This window comes from Rhinoraja longicauda, chromosome 24 (genome assembly GCF_053455715.1).
Source record: "Rhinoraja longicauda isolate Sanriku21f chromosome 24, sRhiLon1.1, whole genome shotgun sequence".
Lineage (NCBI taxonomy): Eukaryota > Metazoa > Chordata > Chondrichthyes > Rajiformes > Arhynchobatidae > Rhinoraja > Rhinoraja longicauda.
This window is the reverse complement of record NC_135976.1, coordinates 32,254,595-32,277,038: the sequence shown is the minus strand read 5'-3', so window position 1 is coordinate 32,277,038 and position 22,444 is coordinate 32,254,595. Positions and strand designations below refer to the sequence as shown.

Below are 22,444 nucleotides of genomic sequence, written 5' to 3'. Positions count from 1 at the left end.
AATCGTGGCAGAGTTTCAGATTAAAAGAGGATTTTAAAAACTGCAGATGCCGGAAATGTAAAACACAGAGAGATGGCGCTGCTGTGTACCGGCACAGTGGCAGACATGGTAGTTCTGGCTGCTGGGAGGATGGAGAGACACAGAGATGTATAAATCTAAATCGTGGATTGTGAGAAGAAGGAGGTGTTTGACGGGCATCTGAGTGGGTGAACACAGCGGGTCAGGCAGCATCTCGGGAGAGTAGGCATGAGTGTCGTTTCGTGTCGAGACCCTTCAGACCTATCTCTGCGGGTGACATTGTTGTCTTCTGTACTGGATTGTGTCCCTGTCGATTTCCTTCGAAATTGCTCTCCTGCATACACAGTTTGATTTTGATTAGACAAATGGGCAGCTTCCTTCTTGCTTTGAATGTCCGACTATGTTGCATAAACGATGCTCACTTTTCCTGCTTGCAATACCTGAAATATAAAAGAGAACCCAAGATTTGTGTGATGGTTTGTCTGATTTGTGGTCAGTTTTAATCACCATGTTTTCGGAAAGATGCTGTGAAGTTGGATAGGTTGCAAAGACTTCCAAGCATTTTGCCAGGACTCGAGTGCCTGAGTTATCGGGAGATGTTGAGTAGATTAGGACTTTATTTCTGGGAGCGCAGGAGGAAGAGGGATGATCTTACGGAGGGGTACTAAATTATGCGAGGATTAGATCGAGTAAATGTACAGAGTCTTTTAAGGAACATTTAAGGGAAAAATGGACAGGAGCATGAACAGGATAGGTTTAGAGGGTTAATGGCCAAGCAAGGGCAGATGGAACTGGTGTAGTTTGGGCGTGTTGGTCAGCAGGGGCAAGTTAGACCGAAGGGCCTGTTTCTCGGTTGTATGACTCGATGACTCTCTGTAGATGGATGGGTCAGATTCCAACCTGGCGGCTCTGGCTGAGATACAGAGATGGTGGATATTGGCGAGTGTTTGATTTTCAGATGTTCACCCAGTGTGTGACTGTTTGCTCCTTTCCAACAGAACCCGTGTCTGTTCCTGTGCTTGGATTTCTGTCACCAGCCAATGTCTCCTGTCTCGGGGGCTCAGTGCCAGTGTCCTGTGAGTCGGGCCGGGGATCCCTTCCCATTAGCTACAGTTGGTATGAAAACATCCCAGCTGTGGATTCAAAGATCTCAGAAAACAATACCCTGGATCTACATTGTCAATCCTTCAAACACCAGCACCATCAATATTATTGCAAAAGCTCAAATCAACGTGGAACAAAATCTAGTGAAATGGTCAACGTGTCCATCTCCAGCAGTGGCGTGTCCTGCAGTTTTCTCGTGAAAATCAACGGCCCTGGTAAGTAGTGGAGGGGACGAGGAGAAGAAATGGAAGTGGGGTTAGGGTGGTTCATAAGATCATCAGTGATAGAAGCAGAAATAGACCATTGAATCATGACTGATCTATTTTCCCCTCTTCACCCCATTTTCCCGCCTTCCCCATAAACCCCGACACTCTGAAATCCATGCACGTTAAATAATTACCTTATCAAGATTAAAACGATGGAATTATGGCCCATTCGTCAATACCTGGAGGCTGGGTTCTAGCAATAGATTTCCTAGTGCTGGTGTTGGCCAGCTTCCTGGCTAGAACTTCCTCTTATGTTCACACAGCTTTAAACTAGGTTTGCAGTAACATCTGTCCAAGAACTTTCACATTCCCGCCATCATCTCCACATGGCCGACACACAAAGATGGGAAGGGAACAGAAATTTTCAGTAAATGTGGCCACAGTTAACTCCTAGAGGACTGTATCAGCTTTCGTCCACTGTGTTAATTTTGCCCATTAAGTACCATCGATACTAATCCCATTTACCAGCCCCTCATCCACAGTCTTCTCAGACTTCACAATTCAAGTGCCTCCACCATCTAGGTATTAAAATATTCCTTGCTCAGACACCCTCCACATATTCTACTCCTTAACCCAACCCTATGTTCTCCACTTTTATGCACATCTGCTGTAATGATTTCCCACGAAGTACCCTATCTATGTTGCTCATAGCTTTGCGCACCTGTAATAGGTTCATACTTCCTCTCCTGTGGTGGAATAAAAACCGCATCAATCCAGCTTCTGCTCCGAACTGTAATGTTTCATCGCAGGCACCATCCCTCCTTTAGTTTAGTTTAGAGATCCAGCGTGGACGCTGCTGCCTTTCACCGATGCCCTCGTTCTATCCTACTCACAAGGGACAATTTACAGAAGCCAATTAACCACAAACCTGCAAATCTTTAGAGTGTGGGAGAAAAACGGAGCACTTGGGGAAAATCCACTCGGTCACAGGGAAAACATACAAACTCCGTGCAGATAGTACCTGAAATCAGGATCAAACCCGGGTCTCTGACGTTGTAAGGCAGCAACTCTTCCGCTGCGCCTTTCAGCCGCCCTACTGTTGGCGACCTGAGTTGTAACCAGCACTCCTGCTGGTCATGATGTCTCCCACTTGCTGCCAATTACACTGAAGGAATATTGCCCTGTCTATTAAGCCTATAAACTCCTTATATCGGACAAGCATGCTCTCTTGGTCAACTGCAAGTGAAAAGCAATGACACTGATTTTTAATTCCATGTTCCAACAGGACTTGAATATTCTTGTGAAACTTTGAAAAGATCCAATTATTCTTCAAGGTAAACTACTCTGCTTCCAATGAAATGTACCATGTGCTAATTGCTGGTGTTTTGATTGGGATTGCTTCAATTGAGAGAAAGTTGTGTCTTCCGTTCACTTGCATTAAAAGCCCGTGAGAGTATTGATCTAAATGCACAGTGACACAGCCAGTAGAACCACAGCCTCACTAGGACAAGACACCGGACGTCTATGTGTGTTCTGCATATTTTGCCTTTCAGTGTGTAGGAAGCATTTGTAAATGCTGGTTTAAACTCAATATAGGCACAAAAAACTGGAGTAACTCGGCGGGTCAGACAACATTTCTGGAAAAAAGGAATAGGTGACGTTTCGTGTCGAGACCGTTCTTCAGAGTGAGATTCAGGGGAAAGGGAAACGAGCGCGATATCGACGGTCATATAGAAAGATATAAAACAATGAATAAAAAATATGCAAAAAAGTTACGATGATCAAGGAAACGATCCATTAGTAGCTGTGGGCTAGGTGAAAACGAGTTGTACAGACAATGAGACACTACAAGGCAACAGTGAAATACGTAAAATGACCAGGGTGGGGGAGGGACGAAGAGAGAGGGGATGCAAAGATTATTTAAAGTTAGAGAAATCAATTTTTATATCGCTTGGCTGTAAGCTGCCAATGCGAAATACCTGGTGTTGTTAACTTCCTCCAATTTGTATTTGGCCTCGCTCTGAGAATGGAGGAAGCCCAGGACAGAACGGTCAGTGTGGGAATGGGAGGGGGTTAAAGTGTTTAGCAACTGGGAGATCATATATTCCCAGGTGGACTGAGCATAAATGTTCAGTGAAATGATCGCCCAGTCAACGTTTGGTTCTGCTGATGTATAAGAGTCCACACCTGATACAGCAGATGAGGTTGGAGGAGGTTCAAAATAACTCTGCCTAAACTGAAAGGACAGTTGAGGTCCTTGGATAGAGTTGAGGGAGGAGGTATAGTCACAGATGGTGCATTTCCTGCATTTGAAGTGGAAGGTACCTGGGGAGGGGGTGGTTTGAATGAGAAAGGATGAGATAACCAGGGAGGTGTAGGTCATAAAGTCATAAGGAATAGGAGTAGATTTGGGCCATTGACCAGGGTTGCAGAGGGAACGGTCTCCTGCACTCCATCCGGCACTTAAATGCACGGACCATCTCCAACACCACCCTCTCCTTTCTCGATCTCACCATCACAGGAGATTGACTATCGACTGATGTCTATTCTAAACCTACAGAGTCCCACAACTATGTAGGCCACACTTCTCCCCACAGAGTTTGTGTGAATGTGGTTGATGGACAGCGCAGACCTGACGGGCCAAATGGCCTGCTTCCATAAGGTGTCTCTCTATGGATCCTATGAACCCTAATATCAGGAAACATAACCAATGCCTTTTTACATGTTTCAAGCCTGTAACCAAAAGATAAATTTCTCTTTGAAACATTCTTCGAAACAATAGTTTAGAAGAATGAGGGGGGACCTCATTGAAACATATAGATTAGTGAAAGTCTTTGATAGACTGGATGAGGAGAGGATGTTTACTCCAGTGGGAGAGTCTAGGACTAGAGGCCATAGCCTCAGAATTGTATGTTATTTTGGGAAGGAGATGAGGAAAATGTTCTTTAGTCTGTGGAATTCTTTGCAATAGAATGCTGTGGAGGCAAAGTAAGTTGATATTGTTAAGGCAGACACAGATAGATTGTTCATTGGTACGGGTATTAGAGGTTTGGGGGAGAATGCACGCGAATGGGGCTAGGAGGGATAGATAGACCAGTCATCATATATCCGGAAGTGACGTGTGAGGACGCTGGCGTTGTTTGTTCGCCGCTTCTCACCACTTCTATTTTTGGATTAATTTTGCCGTTTTAAAAAAAAAAAATCTCAGATTTAAAAAAAATCTGTCTGCTTCAACAAATCCTTCTGCTTGACCTGGTATCATCTGCCCAGCTCTTCCACCGCTACTTCCGCACCCTTGGACTCCGCACCTTTGGACCTCTCACTCCTGTCTGTGCTCCTGTCTCTGCTGGCTTGGACTGTTCCCCTATGGGTTACCTGACAGCTAGCGCTGACGTCATCAAATTGCTAACGCTACCGCTACCGCTAACGCTAACAGATGCCTGGCTACCTCCTCTGCCTGCACGTCCTCAGCTCCCTATTAACCCTATTAACCCTCAGGCTGCTCAGCTTCCTCGGTCCTCCTCATAGCCCTTGCTCTGGATCAGCCTGTTGTGCCTGTTGTGACGTTTTGATCTGCTAGCCCGCGGTAGCCGGCTAACTTCTCCGGGCTCTATGCTCCTTCGCTCCTGCCTGGCATGGCACTGCCTGGCATGGCACTGAAGTACTTGGCTGCCAGGCTGCTCCAGCTCAACAACCACTCCACTCCACAATGCATCTCTGCCATCATCAACCACGGACTTCTACGACGACCCAGATACATCCACAGAGGCTCCGGTCACAAGTTTGTTTACTCCCAGACCGGTCACTCCATCCCTGCACTCTGGTCAGCTGATCGGACTTCCACTCGTCCATTACGTCATCGCAACAACGCACACGAGCGTGCCCCCTGTCTACAAGCCCTGGCTAAATCACCCGTGTCCATCCACACCACACAAAGCAACATGAAGCTCACTCTGCTCAACATCCGGTCCCTCAACAATAAAAGCCTCATTCTGAATGACTTCATCCTGGAAAATAAACTGGACTTCCTCTGTCTGACAGAAACCTGGCAACAAACTCTGGACTACCTCCCACTCAACCTCACTACACCCAACGGATACTCCTACATCAATAAACCACGCTCGGAAGACCGAGGTGGTGGGATTGCCGTAATTCACCGACAGGACTTCAAGATCAACCTCATCTCCATCTCATCTGCTCCTTCATTTGAACACCTGGCTTTCAAACTCTCTGGCCACACACAATTAGTCATGGCAGTTGTCTACCGCCCTCCCAAACCACACCCATCATTCCTTTCTGACTTCTCTGACTTTCTGACCCAGTTCTGTTCTCTCTCCGCCTCAATCCTCCTCCTCGGTGATTTCAACATCCATATGGACTCCACTGACTCCACAATAACCGCTGACTTCACTGAAATACTCAACTGCTTTAACCTCACTCAACACGTCAATTTTCCCACCCATAACCGTGGACACATTCTGGAACTTGTCTGCTCCACTGGACTAAATCTACATCACCTCTCTGGCTCCGACCCCACCCTCTCTGATCACTTAGCCATCACCATGTCTGTCAACATTCCCACCCCAGCTCCAAAGCAAAAACGCAAAATCAACTTCCGCAAGCTGAACTCTGTTTCACCTACCTCGCTCTCATCCTCCCTCTCTGAAATAATGTCCACCTCTCCCTTCGTTGACCTCCACAACCCCTCTGACCTCACTGACTACTACAACCGCACTCTCTCCTCCTGCCTCGACCAGCTTGCACCTATAAAAACCAAAACAGTTTCCTTCACCCACTCTGCTCCCTGGTTTACCCCTGAACTCCGCGTGCTGAAAACTCATGCCCGCCAACTTGAAAGACTCCGCAACAAAACAGGTCTCACAATTCACTCCCAAGGCTACAAAGACCACATACAGCACTATAAAGATGCCCTCTCCCGTGCCCACTCCACCTACTACTCTCAAATAATTCACTCTGGCTCCGGAAACCCAAAAACACTCTTCTCTACAATAAACAAACTCCTCAGCCCCCTGGACACCATCTCCCAATCATTCACAGTTGAAAAATGCACCACTTTCCTTTCATTCTTCCAAAGCAAAATAGACAACATCTACAGCACCTTAACCATGAACGCACCTGCTCCCCCTCAAACCACCTGCCCCCCCTTATCCTGTCAGCCCCTGCCTCAGTTCTCCCCAATCTCCACCACCGACCTCTCTGGCCTCTTCGCAGGAATAAAAACTGCCACCTGCTCTCTGGACCCCATCCCCTCCAGCTTTGTCAAGGCCTGCCTTCCTGCTCTCTCTCCACTTATCACTGCAACAATAAACTCCTCCCTGTCCACTGGCATCGTCCCGCCATCCCTCAAAATCGCTGCTGTCACCCCCATTCTGAAAAAACCTGGTCTAAACCCTGACACCCCAAACAACTTCAGACCAATCTCCAACCTACCCTTTCTGTCCAAAGTTTTGGAACGTGCTGTAGCTTCCCAACTCAAATACCACCTCTCTACCAATAAACTGTATGAAACTTTCCAATCCGGATTCCGCTCAAACCACTGTACTGAAACTGCGCTCCTCAAAATCACAAACGACATTCTCCTCTCCTCCGACACTGGCAACCTCAACATCCTCATCCTACTTGACCTCAGCGCGCCTTTGACACCATAAATCACTCCATTCTCCTCACCCGACTTGAAACCTCCCTTAACATCACCGGCACAGCCCTATCCTGGTTCAAATCTTACCTCTCTGACAGACATCAGTTCATCTCCATTAACAACTCTAAATCCCCCACCGCTCCTCTCCCCCAAGGTGTCCCCCAAGGCTCAGTCCTTGGCCCCCTCCTCTTCATCCTCTACCTGTTCCCCCTTGGTCAATTAATCCGCCGTCATGGTCTCAACTTCCACTGCTTCGCCGATGATATCCAGCTCCTCATCTCCACCAAGTCAATCTCCCCCACCACACACTCTACACTGACAAACTGCATCACTGAAATAAAATCTTGGCTTCAATCAAACTTCCTCAAACTCAATTGCAACAAATCTGAAATCATCATCATTGGTCCAAAAACGCTCACCAAATCCACCCAAAACTTCATCCTCAACATTGATGGTCTCCCAGTATCCACCTCACCTCACATCCGGAATCTTGGAATCATCCTTGATCAAACCCTCTCCTTCGACAAACACATCAAACACATCACAAAGACAGCCTTCTTCCACCTAAAAAACATTGCCCGTCTCCGTCCATCCCTCTCCTCCACAGCTGCAGAAACCCTCATCCACGCCTTCATCACCTCCCGTCTGGACTACTGCAACAGACTCCTCTATGGCGCACCCTCAAAAATCATCAATAAACTTCAATACATTCAAAACTCCGCTGCCCGTCTACTCACACACACCTCGATCCGTGACCATATCACCCCCGTCCTTTATAAACTCCACTGGCTCCCCATCCCCCAGAGAATCCAGTACAAACTCCTCCTCATGACCTACAAAGTCCTCCATAACCTGGCCCCATCCTACCTGACCGACCTCCTCCACAGGCACACTCCCACCTGCACCCTCCGCTCTGCCGCTGCCAATCTCCTATCCCCCCCACGTCCGGACTAAACTCAGATCCTGGGGGGACAGGGCTTTCTCCATCGCTGCTCCCATCCTATGGAACTCACTACCCCAAACCGTTAGAGACTCCTCCACACTCACCACATTCAAAACATCACTGAAGTCTCACCTGTTCAGTACTGCCTTCAACCACTGAAGGTCACCTCACCTTCTGTCTCCTTTCTCTGTTCATTTATTTATTTACTTATTTATCTATTTATTAATTTCCCTATGTTCTCAAAATCTCTGTAAAGCGTCTTTGAGTATATGAAAAGCGCTATATAAATAAAATGCATTATTATTATTATTATTATCATTGAATGGCGGAGTAGACTTGATGGGCCGAATGGCCTAATTCTACTCCTATTCCTTATGGCTTTGTGACCTTATGACCTTATTCTATAATAATATAAGTATATAATGTGCAAACCAGATATGTTAACTCATCAGAATGGGAATTGCACTGGTTTACGTCTCATTGTGTTGTGTACATACTTGGATGAAAGGAACAAGTTCCTCCATTTGCTGCTTTTCAGAGGGCGTTCCCTACAGTATTCACAATGACCGCTCCATCACGAACCTCATCCCATGCTGTGAGATGAGTACAGTTGCTAAACTCAAGTATTGCAGTTTATCTTTTCTGTGACTTGCTCTGGCGTGGTGCTGATAGGAAAATGTATTGTGAATTATGGGCTAAGACATCCCTCCTTGATATCACGTGGCATCACCATGCAATTGATCGGGTCATGCAGAAAAACGTCGCTGTCGCAGAATGTGAGAAAACAGTCTTGAATCAGACCGAATACAGCGATATTCCATCATAATATAGTCTTTCAAGTAGGAAGACATTGTTATTGATCTGATTACAATTGAAATAGATCTGACTTTCTATCACACTCATATGTTATGCTTGCGTTAGGAAATAAAAACGGTAATAAAAGCCACGCCTTTATGAGCGAACCTTTAACCGATTTTTCGAACACGATTCCTGCATCCACCCACCTACCGCGTTAATCCTAGTAATATCGAGGGTGTGAGATTAAGCATTATCATTTATAATTTAATTAATTAATTGGCCTCATCTGTTTCCATATTTATTGCCCCGCCTCCCTTCCACCATCAGAACTAATCTTTTAAAAATTATTCCTGTCTATCCATGTGAATTTTAACATAATCTTCGTATCAGCTGCATTTTTCTTTCTTCCAGGGTATTACGCTGTTCTTTGTATCCTTCCACATCCCCAATTTCCCTCTCCCCTGACTCCCAGTCTGAAGAAGGTTCTCGACACGAAACCTCGCGCATTCCTTCTCTCCAGAGATGCTGCCTCTCCCACTGTGTTTCTCCAGCATTTTCTGTCTATCTGCTCTGCATTCACTGGTTTCACTGCTCCATCTCAAAACAGAGTCTTCTCCGAATCCATGTAACCGTGTAATGTCTCAACCCCAGTCTTGTAGCCATGCCTCACAATGAGGACTGTTATTGGTGATCATAATTGTTCTCACCGCACTCCCCCACCCTCCCCCCCCCCCCCCCCCCACACCCCCTCCCCCCACCCCACCGTCTAACACCCGTTCATTCTCCCAGATCTCAATTGGCTCTCCTGCTATGCCCCGCTCCACTCCACCAAGATTAGGAAGCAAATAACAGGTAAATGCTTGAAAGATAAACCGTCTCGTTTCCTCCCATTGATACTGTATCTCTTGCCCTTTGCTCAGTTACATCGCATGGACTGTGGGGCGCTGGCTGCTCTTTCTCCTGCTTCTGATCTGGAGTATCTCAATCGCGTTCTTCACAAGAGCCTCCAAGGTAAGTTTTATTGTCATCATGTTCATAAATTATATCAGCAGAATTAGGCCATTCAGCCCATCATGTCTAATCCGCTCTCAATCACAGCTGATCTATCCTTCCCTCTCGATCCCATTATTCTGCCATCTTCCCATAACATAGAAACATAGAAATATAGAAACATAGAAAATAGGTGCAGGAGTAGGCCATTCGGCCCTTCGATCCTGCACCGCCATTCAATATGATCATGGCTGATCATCCAGCTCAGTAACCTGTACCTGCCTTCTCTCCATACCCCCTGATCCCTTTAGCCACAAGGGCCACATCTAACTCCCTCTTAAATATAGCCAATGAACTGGCCTCAACTACCTTCTGTGGCAGAGAATTCCACAGACTCAGCACTCTCTGTGTGAAGAAATGTTTTCTCATCTCGGTCCTAAAAGACTTCCCCCTTATCCTTAAGCTGTGACCCCTGGTTCTGGACTCCCCCAACATCGGGAACAATCTTCCGGCATCTAGCCTCTCCAATCCCTTAAGAATTTTATATGTTTCTATAAGATCCCCCCTCAGTCTTCTAAATTCCAGCGAGTACAAGCCCAGTCTATCCAGTCTTTCCTCATATGAAAGTCCCGCCATCCCAGGGATCAATCTGGTGAACCTTCTCTGTACTCCCTCTAAGGCAAGAATGTCTTTCCTCAGGTTAGGAAACCAAAACTGCACACAATACTCCAGGTGCGGTCTCACCAAGGCCCTGTACAACTGCAGCAGAAACTTCCTGCTCCTAAACTCAAATCCTCTTGCTATGAATGCCAACATACCATTCGCTTTCTTCACTGCCTGCTGCACCTGCATGCTTGCTTTCAATGACTGGTACACCATGACACAAAGGTCACGTTGCATCTCCCCTTCTCCCAATCGGTCACCATTCAGGTAATACTCTGCTTTCCTCTTCTTGCAGCCAAAGTGGATAACCTCACATTTATCCACATTATATTGCATCTCCCATGCATTTGCCCACTCGCCTAATCTATCCAAGTCACTCTGCAGCCTCCTAGCATCCTCCTCGCAGCTAACACTGCCACTCAGCTTCGTGTCATCCGCAAACTTAGAGATGTTGCATTCAATTCCCTCGTCCAAATCATTAATATACACTGTAAATAACTGGAGTCCCAGCACTGAGCCTTGCGGTACCCCACTAGTCACTACCTGCCATTCCGAAAAGGACCCGTTTATTCCTACTCTTTGCTTCCTGTCCGCCAACCAATTTTCTATCCACCTCAACACTGAACCCTCAATACCGTGTACACCAATCTCCTATGTGGGACCTTGTCGAAGGCCTTCTGAAAGTCCAGATATAACACATCGACTGGTTCTCCCTTATCCACTCTACTAGTTACATCCTCGAAAAATTCTATAAGATTCGTCAGACATGATTTGCCTTTGGTAAATCCATGCTGACTTTGTCCGATGATTTCACCACTTTCCAAATGTGATGCTATCACATCTTTAATAACTGACTCTAGCATTTTCCCCACTACCGATGTTAGGCTAACTGGTCTAGAATTCCCCGTTTTCTCTCTCCCTCCCTTTTTAAAAAGTGGGGTTACATTAGCTACCCTCCAGTCCTCAGGAACTACTTCAGAATCTAAAGAGTTTGGAAAAATTATCACTAATGCATCCACTATTTCTGAGGCTACTTCCTTAAGCACTCTGGGATGCAGCCTATCTGGCCCTGGGGATTTATCTGCCTTTAATCCATTTAATTTACCTAACACCACTTCCCGACTAACCTGGATTTCCCTCAGTTCCTCCATCTCATTAGACCCCCGGTCCCCCGCTATTTCCGGCAGACGGTTTATGTCTTCCTTAGTGAAGACAGAACCAAAGTATTTGTTCAATTGGTCTGCCATGTCCTTGTTCCCCATGATCAATTCACCTGTTTCCGACTGCAAGGGACCTACATTTGTCTTAACTAATCTTTTTCTCTTGACATATCCATAAAAGCTTTTGCAGTCAGTTTTTATGTTCCTTGCCAGTTTTCCCTCATAATCTATTTTCCCTTTCCTAATTAAGCTCTTTGTCCTCCTTTGCTGGACTCTGAATTTCGCCCAGTCCTCTGTTATGCTACTTTTTCTGGCTAATCTGTATGCTTTATCTTTTGTTTTAATACTATCCTTGATTTCCCTTGTTAGCCACGGATGCACTACCTTTCCTGGTTTGTTCTTTTGCCAAACTGGGATGAACACTTGTTGTAGTTCATCCATGCGACCTTTAAATGCCTTCCATTGCATGTCCACCGTCAACCCTTTCAGCATCAATCGCCAGTCTATCTTGGACAATTCACGCCTCATACCCTCAAAGTTACCTTTCTTTAAGTTCAGAACACTTAAGATAACCCTTGACATCTTTATTTATTAAGAATATGAAAATCTCCGCCTTAAAAATATCAATTGGCATGGATAGATATAAAAATCCTCGGCTAACTCAGCGGGACGGGCAGCATCTCCGGTAAGAATTGACCTGGCCTTCATAGCCTCCTGTGGCAATGAAATCCATAGATTCACCACTCTCTGGCCAAAGCAATCCCTTCTCGTCGCCGAAAGTATCCAAGCGGTTTCCATTAATGCATTCAAATATCCTGTCCATTGATGGATACAGAAACCGTGCACGTTTTCATATCCTGAAGTCAAACCAAATCTCTATATGGATGATATCCCGAGGTTTTGTCAGGTTGTGCGTGTGCAGGGTGGATTTCTGTGCCTGGTGTGGATTCGTTGGGGTCCACCTTGCAGACAGCATTGTGTTGGGAGTGGTCGGGTCAAATAAAGCGTGATTCCCACTGTCAATGAGTCTGATGACTTCACATTGTCTTTTGCAGAGACGCGATAAATCAGAACCTGGCCACTCGGCCCACGAATTACAGTGAAGACTCCTAGCTTACACCAACAGTGAGGGAATTCAGCACCGCGATGAAATATTTAGGCATCATCCTGCTTTGTCAACTCATATCAATTGGACAGAATATATGTCTCTTGCAATTCAATTAACGATTCCATGAAAGTGTCTTCAAAGCAATGTTTCAAACTTTCCAAACCATATCTGTTTCCAAACCCCATTTCCCGCACTAATCTTAATTTTTGTCACCTCTTCCAAGGTCTCTTTCGTAACCTTCGAACCATTGTTTTAACCTTTGCATGTTTTCTGCTGCTCCAGAGCCTGACACTATCTTAAACTATATTCTATACATTTAACTTCCTGGAAAAAAATGTTTTTTACGGATTAATGAACACCACTGCATCAGAACGTTTCTTAATAAATTGTTGTGGTCAACGAATTGCTTGTCTAATTTGTTTTGTTTAGACGGCAACTTCAGTGAAGAAGAACAGACTGCAATCAGACTGCTGGATATTCCTCCTGTTGCCAAACGTTAAAGGCGTTTAGGAAAATCAATCAATTAATCTTTCAGGCCATGCTGTCCCATCAGAAGAAAATTATGCAACGACATTGTTCTGACTATTAGCCTTATTTTTCTCTCCACCGATGCTGGCTGGCGCGCTAAGCACAATCAACTGCTGCAGATTTCATTTCCCACATGCAACTAATTTTTATGTAGGAAGGAACTGCAGATGCTGGTTTAACCTGAAGGTAGACCTAAATTTCTGGGGTAACTCAGCGTGACAGGCGGCATCTGTGGATCGATCAGATAGGTTTAGGTGGACTGAGCGGCGGTGTGCAGCGAAACGATCGCTGAGCCTGCGCTTGGTTTCTCTTCTCGGCGATCGTTTCGCTGAACAGCTCCGCTCAGTCCTCCTAAACATACCTGATATCCCGGTCGCTAAACACTTTAACTGCCCCTCCCATTCCCACATTGACATTTCTGTCCTGGGCATCTTCCATTGTCAGAGTGAGGCCCAGCGCAAATTGGAGGAACGGCACCTCATATTTCGCTTGGACAGCTTACACCCCAGCGGTGTGAAGATTGACTTCTCTAACTTCAAGTACCACTTGCTTTCCGTCGCAAACCACCCCCCCCCCCCCCCCCCCACTTCCCAGTCCAACGATAAATGTGACTGTCTCCGACTACCGTTTATCTCTCATTGCCTTGTGGATACCTTCTCCCAGCAAACAATGATCTATTCTACATTTTCCTTGATCTCCATCCCCTTTGTCTCATTTTCACACCTTACAATCCCTTATCCAAATATCTCCCGCTCCCCTGACTTCAGTCTAAAGAAGGGTCTCGACCCGAAACGTCACCCATTCCTTTCATACAGAGATGCTGCCTGTCCCGCTGAGTTACTCCAGCATTTTGTACAACTATTGTGTTTTTTGATTGAGTGATTGAAAGATACAGAATGGATACAGACCATTCTAGTTCTGTATTATCCCACTTTCGCGTCTTTTGATTACAGTAATATTGATAAACATTTCAACGCTGCAACGAGTTATTCATTTTGGCCACGGTACAAAGCAGTTAAAGGACCATAAATAGTGGAAAGTCTATTCTAGTGCAGAACAAAATGGTTGAGTTGCAGCTTGCAAGAACGGGATGTGAAACTGCAAATACATTGTGTTGCTTTTCTGAGCCTGACTTGTGACTGTAACCCCGCCCATGAAAGGACTATGAAGGATGATGTTTTAAAATAAGAAATGGTGACCTGCAATAATGGAGTAATACCATAAATTTCGGGAAGCGTCAAGGATTGATTTGGGTAAAATGTCCCACTGACAAAGATAAATATTCTCCACACAGTAAGCGATGAGACGAGGAAGTGAAACCAGAGGAAGTGAAACCAGAGGCTCAGTTCAGGGATATCCGATGGGTGCTGTGTAGCCAGAGATACGTGCAGACCCTGTGGTCACCCTAATGCTGCCTGGCCCGCTCAAATCGAGCTTGTTAATGTTCTAATGGGAGTCAATGGTGTCAAGTTAGGAGGAGGGGGAGTTCAACAAGATCTGGGTGTCCTAGTGCATCAGTCAATGAAATGAAGCATGCAGGTACAGCAGGCAGTGAAGAAAGCCAATGGAATGTTGGCCTTCATAACAAGAGGAGTTGAGTATAGGAGCAAAGAGGTCCTTCTACAGTTGTACCGGGCCCTGGTGAGACTGCACCTGGAGTACTGTGTGCAGTTTTGGTCTCCAAATTTGAGGAAGGATATTCTTGCTATGGAGGGCGTGCAGCGTAGGTTCACTAGGTTAATTCCCGGAATGGCGGAACTGTCGTATGTTGAAAGGCTGGAGCGATTGGGCTTGTATACACTGGAATTTAGAAGGATGAGGGGGGATCTTACTGAAACATATAAGATAATTAGGGGATTGGACACATTAGAGGCAGGAAACATGTTCCCAATGTTGCGGGAGTCCAGAACAAGGGGCCACAGTTTAAGAATAAGGGGTAGGCCATTTAGAACGGAGATGAGGAAGAACTTTTTCAGTCAGAGAGTGGTGAAGGTGTGGAATTCTCTTCCTCAGAAGGCAGTGGAGGCCAGTTCGTTGGATGCTTTCAAGAGAGAGCTGGATAGAGCTCTTAAGGATAGCGGAGTGAGGGGGTATGGGGAGAAGGCAGGAACGGGGTACTGATTGAGAGTGATCAGCCATGATCGCATTGAATGGCGGTGCTGGCTCGAAGGGCTGAATGGCCTACTCCTGCACCTATTGTCTATTGTCTATTGTCTATTGAACTGGAGCTTTTCCCCACTGCAAGACATCCCAAAGCGCCTCACACATGGGGGAGATACATGGTCTGAAATGGAGTAACTCAGCGGGAGAGGCAGCATCTCTGGACAGAAAGAATGGGTGGAAACTATTTTTCATTTGAAACATGAAGAATGGTTTTAGAGGAGGCTTCTGGCTTGGAGTGTACTTTAATCTAATATGTTCAAACAGTCATATCTTTCTTCACACTGAACAGAAAACAGCTCCTAACAAAAGATGCTTTAATGTGAGTCGCCAACGCCCAGCAAACTTCAGTGGCGGACACGCCAGTGTGTTACACCGACACCACAGATGTGCACAACCCGAATAATCTGCACTGTCCCCCTGAAAGTAACACACACTGAACAATAGCCAGCAATAAATATGAAGTTATATTAAACTGCAACTACTTGCGTACATAAATAATTTAATCGTTGCAAGCAGATGTACAAAGTCAACAAATGAAATATACATGAGCACAACTCTACTAATTTATTAGCTTTGTGTTGCAAAGAACACAAGTCAACAATTCAATTCACTGTGCATATTCTACCTTGCTTTATCTTCACTAAGTGTATCACTTCGCCCTTGTTTGAGTTACATTACACATGTCAGTGACATTCCACATCCCGCTTTCCCAGCTGATCTCCATCCTGTGGTAATTCCAGACAAACGTCTTCACAGTCCACTACCCCATTAATTGTCATTTTCAAAACATGAATATCACGACAATAGTGCTTCAAAGTTTGAATTAAAGACTTTACAGTGACAGAAGAGAGGAGTGGGTCGAACTCCAATCAACAGCTGATTTCAGGTGAAAAGGCCGTACTTCCTTTCGCCAGCTTCCTGTTTTGCCCCTTGTCAACAGCAATATGACAAAACAAAAGTTCCAATGATTATATGTCATTATGTCTATTTTCTCCAGAGTGGCCCGCAAAGTTGCTCCTGCATTATTTTGTCTACCATTATTCCCACCACTGTTCATTGTTAACAGACTCTGAGTACACCGTATACACTTGTATACACTGGAATTTAGAAGGATGAGGGGGGATCTTATTGAAACATATAAGATAATTAGGGGATTGGACACATTAGAGGCAGATAACATGTTCCCAATGTTGGGGGAGTCCAGAACAAGGGGCCACAGTTTGAGAATAAGGGGTAGGCCATTTAGAACGGAGATGAGGAAGAACTTTTTCAGTCAGAGGGTGGTGAAGGTGTGGAATTCTCTGCCTCAGAAGGCAGTGGAGGCCAGTTCGTTGGATGCTTTCAAGAGAGAGCTGGATAGAGCTCTTAAGGATAGCGGAGTGAGGGGGTATGGGGAGAAGGCAGGAACGGGGTACTGATTGAGAGTGATCAGCCATGATCGCATTGAATGGCGGTGCTGGCTCGAAGGGCTGAATGGCCTACTCCTGCACCTATTGTCTATTGTCTATTGTCTATTGTACAGAGATACCCGCCGCTCCATCCTTACGGATCCATCATACTTGACGATGTGGTCCAGGCAGCTGCAATACCAACATTTAGCGGGCACTTGGACAGGTCCATGGATAGGGAAGGTTTGGGGAGATATGGGTCGGTGGGCAAATTTGACTAACTTAGCTAAGCATATTGGTCCAACGCATTGGGGAGAAGGGCCTGTTTCCGTGCTGTATGACACTGTGATCATCTGACCCAACCATGTGTTAAATATAACCCAGAGCCTTTCACACTGTTACGTGTCGAGCTGCTACTGGCTCAATACGATTCACGATCTGAGTTCCTGTTCCCATCTTCCTCATTGCTATTTGTGCGATGCGTTTGTATCTGAGAGAGAGCTGAGCGACAGTCCAGTGCTGGCCTTGTTACTATGGATAAAACAATGTGGATTCCCATTCTCCTCATCACCTCGCTTCCCGGTGAGTGAAAGCCTGATCTAGATATTCCAATGATCAATGTTAGTTGGGGTCCCGTGCACCCTTTCCACAGCAGAGATGGTTAAGTATATGTAGACATGTAATGGGGGAAATTGAACGCAGTGCATTGTGGTGATGGATCTGAAATCACATTTGAATATCTAGACTTTTTTCGTAGTTTAACCACTGTTGACACATGGTCTGATTGCATCCTGATGATAGTTTATAGGCATAAAATAGCGAATGAATTTGGAGCAGATACTCCAAGACACCCGGACCGAAGGTCAGAGGTTCCAACCTCACCAGGAAGTTAATTCTACACTTTTAAAATGTGCTTACAACTGAGGTGGAAGTCAGGATTGTGGACTCATTTCGTCAGTTCAAATATTCCCTGCATTTGTCCAACTCAACTCTGTCGCAAATTCAACAGTTCCCCGGGGTCTGAGACTGAACCACTGTCCTCGCTCTATCCACCCTCCCCCAACTCTCTCTCCATCCTCTCTCCAATCCGCGGCCTGGTCGTGCTGAAAGGTCCAGGGCGAGCCGGGGTCATTGGGAACAGAACCTGTCCCGGATGAGCAGCGGGACATTTGGCTCCCAATTCAGTTTAGTTTATTGTCACGTGTACCGAGCTATAGTGAAAAGCTTTTTTGTTGCGTGCTAACCAGCCAGCAGAAAGACAATACGTGATTACAATCGATCCTCTTACAGTGCATAGATACATGAAAATCAAATGATGTTCGGTGTAAAGTAAAGCCAGCAAAGTCCGATCAAGTGTAGTCCGAGGGCCATCAAAGAGATAGATATGAGTTCAGCACCGCTCTCTGGTTATGTTAGGATGATTCAGATGCTTGATAACAGCTGGGAAAAACTGGCCCCGAATCTGGCGGTGTGCGCTTCCATGCTAGTAACGCTCTCTTGTAAGGGACCCGCTTTATTATAACTCGTCCGTCTTCTGTCCTCAGTCAGGGCTATGTAAAGGCAGTGCCGGCGGTGAATGTCTGAACACGGGTCCGGCCTAGTGTCGTTTGAGAGATGAATGTTGGCAGCGCAGCGGGCGGCAAACGCCAATGAAATGGCACAGTGGTGTCTTTCTGTCGGGTGAGAGGCCGGACACCGCCTGGGATTGTTGAAAGGCGGCTCCTGCAACACTGCCGCGCTCCCTCAGTGCCGCACTCCGATGCCAGCACAGTTTCTGCTCAGGGATCTGGAGTGGGAAGTGAACCCAAATTGTACTGACACGGGGACAGAACACTGACACAACTGGTGCAATAACAGCACTGCTTGCACGTCAGACCGGAGAAATTGGCCGTGAAGCAATATGACACATCATGGAACGATTTAAGTTTTATTTCATGTAATCTTCAAAATGTATCTATTTCTATTAAACTGTTCATTTGCTCTCCATCTGAAAGTTTCTCCCCTCCGTTTCAGGTGCGGTGTGGGCAGAGACGTATGTAACAGGATTTGTGGGAAGAGCGATCACAATCGATTGTAACTATGCAGCGGAGTACAGCTCATACACAAAATACTGGTGTCAATGGCGGACTGACAAGTGTGGAGTTTTAGTGGAAACAAATGGACAACACGGACGGAGCGGAAGAGTGTCAATCACAGATCACCCGGCACTAGGAATGTTTACTGTGACTATGGAGGATCTTCACTCTGGAGATACAGGACGGTATTATTGTGGAATAATTTAGTATCGCATTCCGACAATCGATTTCTTGACGTATATCTTCAAGTATCTGACGGTACGTTTCTCAGCGATTGACTTGATTTCTCCATTGAAATGCCTGATCCATGTTTTCTCCGGGTAGGTTCAGGGCAGCACCAATATCCCGAGGCTCCGCAGCGGTGCAGAGACCTGCGGGGAGCGGGCGGGGGTCGGGAAACCCCACACATGTTGCTCTCATCAAGTGCGGGCTCTGTCCCACTGAGCGGCCACCCACTTCAAGTGGGATGCTCACCACATTTCCCTGCCTCTGAACTGTAGGATATGTCACCCTGTCAGAGGTTTGCATTCACACTCAAACCAATAATCCGTCAGGAACAGATCAGTGAGAAACAAGTGTTGCCCGCGGTCTGAATATCCGGAGAATCATAAACAGGGAATCAGTCCCCAGAGCTCAACAGACTGCGTTCAGTCCTCCCGGAGCAGACCAGCCCGCCCCCCGCCCCCACCTCAGGTCATGATCACGACAGGATTAAAAACGGGTTAATTTGTGTGAATCTCTGGAGGAACTCCAGTGATCTCACAAATTTAAAGTGAGTCTACTTGGCCGTTACTCCATAAAGTATTACCCTTACTTTTGTCAACGTGAATTGTGAAATGTAATTCCCGGTAGTTGTGCAGACGCTCAGAGGGGAAGTCCAGAAGAGAGTGTGAATGGTTTACATCAGCGAGCCCAAGCGTCGCCTCGGCCACAGTTTCGCTGAACACGTGCTTGGTCTTTCATGACCCAGAATCGTGCTTCATGGACACACCATCTTCAACCTCCCCCGCTGACGCAGAGCAGCAGCAGCAGTTTGCCCTGTCAGAGGTTTGCATTCAAACTAACAAACCGACAGATCAGTGCGCAACAAGTATTGCTCGCGGTCTGAATGCCCGGAGAATCATGAACAGGGAATCAGACCCCAGAGCTCAACAGACTGCGTTCAGTCCTCCCAGAGCAGACCAGCCCGCTCCCCGCCACCACCTCAGGGATCAGCCACTCCCTCCCCATCCCGCGGTCCCTCTCTCTCTCTCTCTCTCCCCCCGTCCCGTCAATGCGCCCCCACCCCCAGCAGCCACTGACCACCCACCGCCCGGCAGCCTCTCCACACGGACATTACCCGGGTGGGAAAACAAGTATTGGAATTCTATTGAGTAACAGGTATTAAATTCCAGGGCGATGAAGAGCATTTTGGGGGCGCTGACTATCATCAGTAAGGGCATTCAGAATAGAACATGGAATGTTATGTTTCAGTTTTGCAGATGTGGAGTCCACTTTTGGAGTATTGTGTTCAGCTTTTGTCTCTTAGCTGTACAAGAAATACCTTAATGGTGGAAAGAGTGCAGAAATGTTTTCCCACGATGTTGCAAGGACAGGGGGATTGAGCTAGAGGGAGAGATTGAGTCCTTCAATGCGCCGCCATCCCCAGCATCCACTGACCACACCTCGCTAGCCAGCCTGCCGGCCTCTCCACCACGACATTACCCGGGTGGGACACGGAGTAAAGGAAAGCTAATGAGAACACACCATTATTTAACAGGGCACCCAGGAGAGTTTTTGGCGCGTTGACCTTCATCAGTAAGGGCTTTCAGAGCAGAACGGGATGTTATGTTTTAGTCGTACAGACGTTGACATGTCCGCACATGTGGTATTGTGTTCAGGTTTTGTCACTCAGATTTATGAAAAGAGCCCTTTGTGATGGAAAGAGTGCATAAACTATTTACCACAATGTTGTCGTGACACGAGGGATTGAGTTGGAGGACGAGATTGGGCAGACGAGGGCATCATTCTTTGGAGTCTACACTTTAAAAATGTATTTACAACTGAGGTGGGAGTCAGGATTGTGGACTCATTTGTCAGTTCAAATATTCCCTGCATTTGTCCAACTCAACTCTGTCGCAAATCCAACAGTTCCCCGGGGTCTGAGACTGAACCACTGTCCTCGCTCTATCCACCCTCCCCCAACTCTCTCTCCATCCTCTCCCCAATCCGCGGCCTGGTCGTTGTGAAAGGTTCAGGGCGAGCCGGGGTCATTTGGAACAGAACCTGTCCCCGATGCGCAGCGGTACATTTGGCTCCCAATTCAGTTTAGTTTGTTGTCACGTGTACCGGGCTACAGTGAAAAGCATTTTTGTTGCGTGCTAACCAGCCAGCAGAAAGACAATACGTGATTACAATCGATCCTCTTACAGTGCATAGATACATGAAAAGGAAATAAGGTTCACTGTAAGGTAAACCCAGCAATATCCGATCACGGGTAGTCCGAGGGTCATCAAAGAGATAGATAGGATTTCAGCACTGCTGTCTGGTTGTGGTAGGATGAATCAGATGTTTAATAACAGCTGGGAAGAAACTGTCCCCGATTCTGGCGGTGTGCCTTTTCACGCTAGTAATGCTCTCCTGTAAGGGACCCGCTTTATCCGAACTCGTCCGCCCTCTGTCCTCAGTCAGGGCTAGTGTCGTTTGAGAGATGAATGTTGGCAGCGCAGCGGGCGGCAAACGCCAATGAAACAGCACAGTGGGGTCTTTCTTTCGGGTGAGAGACCGGGCACCGCCTGGGATTGTTGAAAGGCAGCTCCTGCAACACTGCCGCGCTCCCTCAGTGCCGCACTCCGATGCCAGCACAGTTTCTGCTCAGGGATCTGGAGTGGGAAGTGAACCCAAATTGTACTGACACGGGGACAGAACACTGACACAACTGGGGCAATAACAGCAGCGACTGCACTTCAGACCGGAGACATTGGCCGTGAAACAATATGACACATCATGGAACGATTTAAGTTTTATTTCATGTAATCTTCAAAATGTATCTATTTCCATTAAACAGTTCATTTGCTCTCCATCTGAAAGTTTCTCCCCACCGTTCCAGGTGCGGTGTGGGCAGAGACGTATGTAACAGGAGTTGTGGAAGAACGATCACAATCGATTGTCACTATGCAGCAGAGTACAGCTCAAACACAAAACACTGGTGTCAATGGCGGAGTGGCAAGTGTGGAGTTTTAGTGGAAACAAATGGACATCGCGGACGGAGCGGAAGAGTGTCAATCACAGATAACCCGACACGAGAATATTTACTGTGACTGTGGTGAATCTTCAGTCTGAAGATACAGGATGGTACAGCTGTGGAATTAGTTCATATCTCAACAATCCAAGGTTTGACGTACAGCTTCAAGTATCTGACGGTACGTTTCTCAGCGATTGACTTGATGTCTCCATTGAAATGCCTGATCCATGTTTTCTCCGGGTAGGTTCAGGGCAGCACCGATATCCCGAGGCTCGGCAGCGGTGCAGAGACCTGCGGGGAGCGGGCGGGGGTGGGGAAACCCCACTCATGTTGCTCTCATCCAGTGCGGGCTCTGTCCCACTGAGTGGCCACCCACTTCAAGTGGGATGCTCACCACATTTCCCTGCCTCTGAACCGT

General features: G+C 46.6%; 3 protein-coding genes across 4 annotated transcripts in view; 2 read left to right on the top strand and 1 right to left on the bottom strand.

The window, feature by feature from the left end:
* LOC144605520 (uncharacterized) overlaps positions 1-13,018 on the top strand; it is an 18,685-nt gene extending 5,667 nt beyond the window's left edge. The window contains exons 4-7 of the mRNA XM_078420892.1: positions 1,017-1,337; positions 2,614-2,662; positions 9,649-9,739; positions 12,597-13,018. Coding sequence (XP_078277018.1) covers positions 1,017-1,337; positions 2,614-2,662; positions 9,649-9,739; positions 12,597-12,644 — 509 coding nt within the window. The 3' untranslated portion in view covers positions 12,645-13,018. The remainder of the gene's footprint in view (positions 1-1,016; positions 1,338-2,613; positions 2,663-9,648; positions 9,740-12,596) is intronic.
* LOC144605580 (polymeric immunoglobulin receptor-like) overlaps positions 1-22,444 on the bottom strand; it is a 161,049-nt gene that overhangs the window by 133,486 nt on the left and 5,119 nt on the right. The window lies entirely within an intron of this gene.
* Positions 17,206-22,444, top strand: part of LOC144605519 (polymeric immunoglobulin receptor-like) — a 6,578-nt gene continuing 1,339 nt past the window's right edge. Inside the window, 4 exon segments of the mRNA XM_078420891.1 lie at positions 17,206-17,310; positions 18,742-18,988; positions 21,892-22,073; positions 22,076-22,204. Coding sequence (XP_078277017.1) covers positions 17,262-17,310; positions 18,742-18,988; positions 21,892-22,073; positions 22,076-22,204 — 607 coding nt within the window. The 5' untranslated portion in view covers positions 17,206-17,261.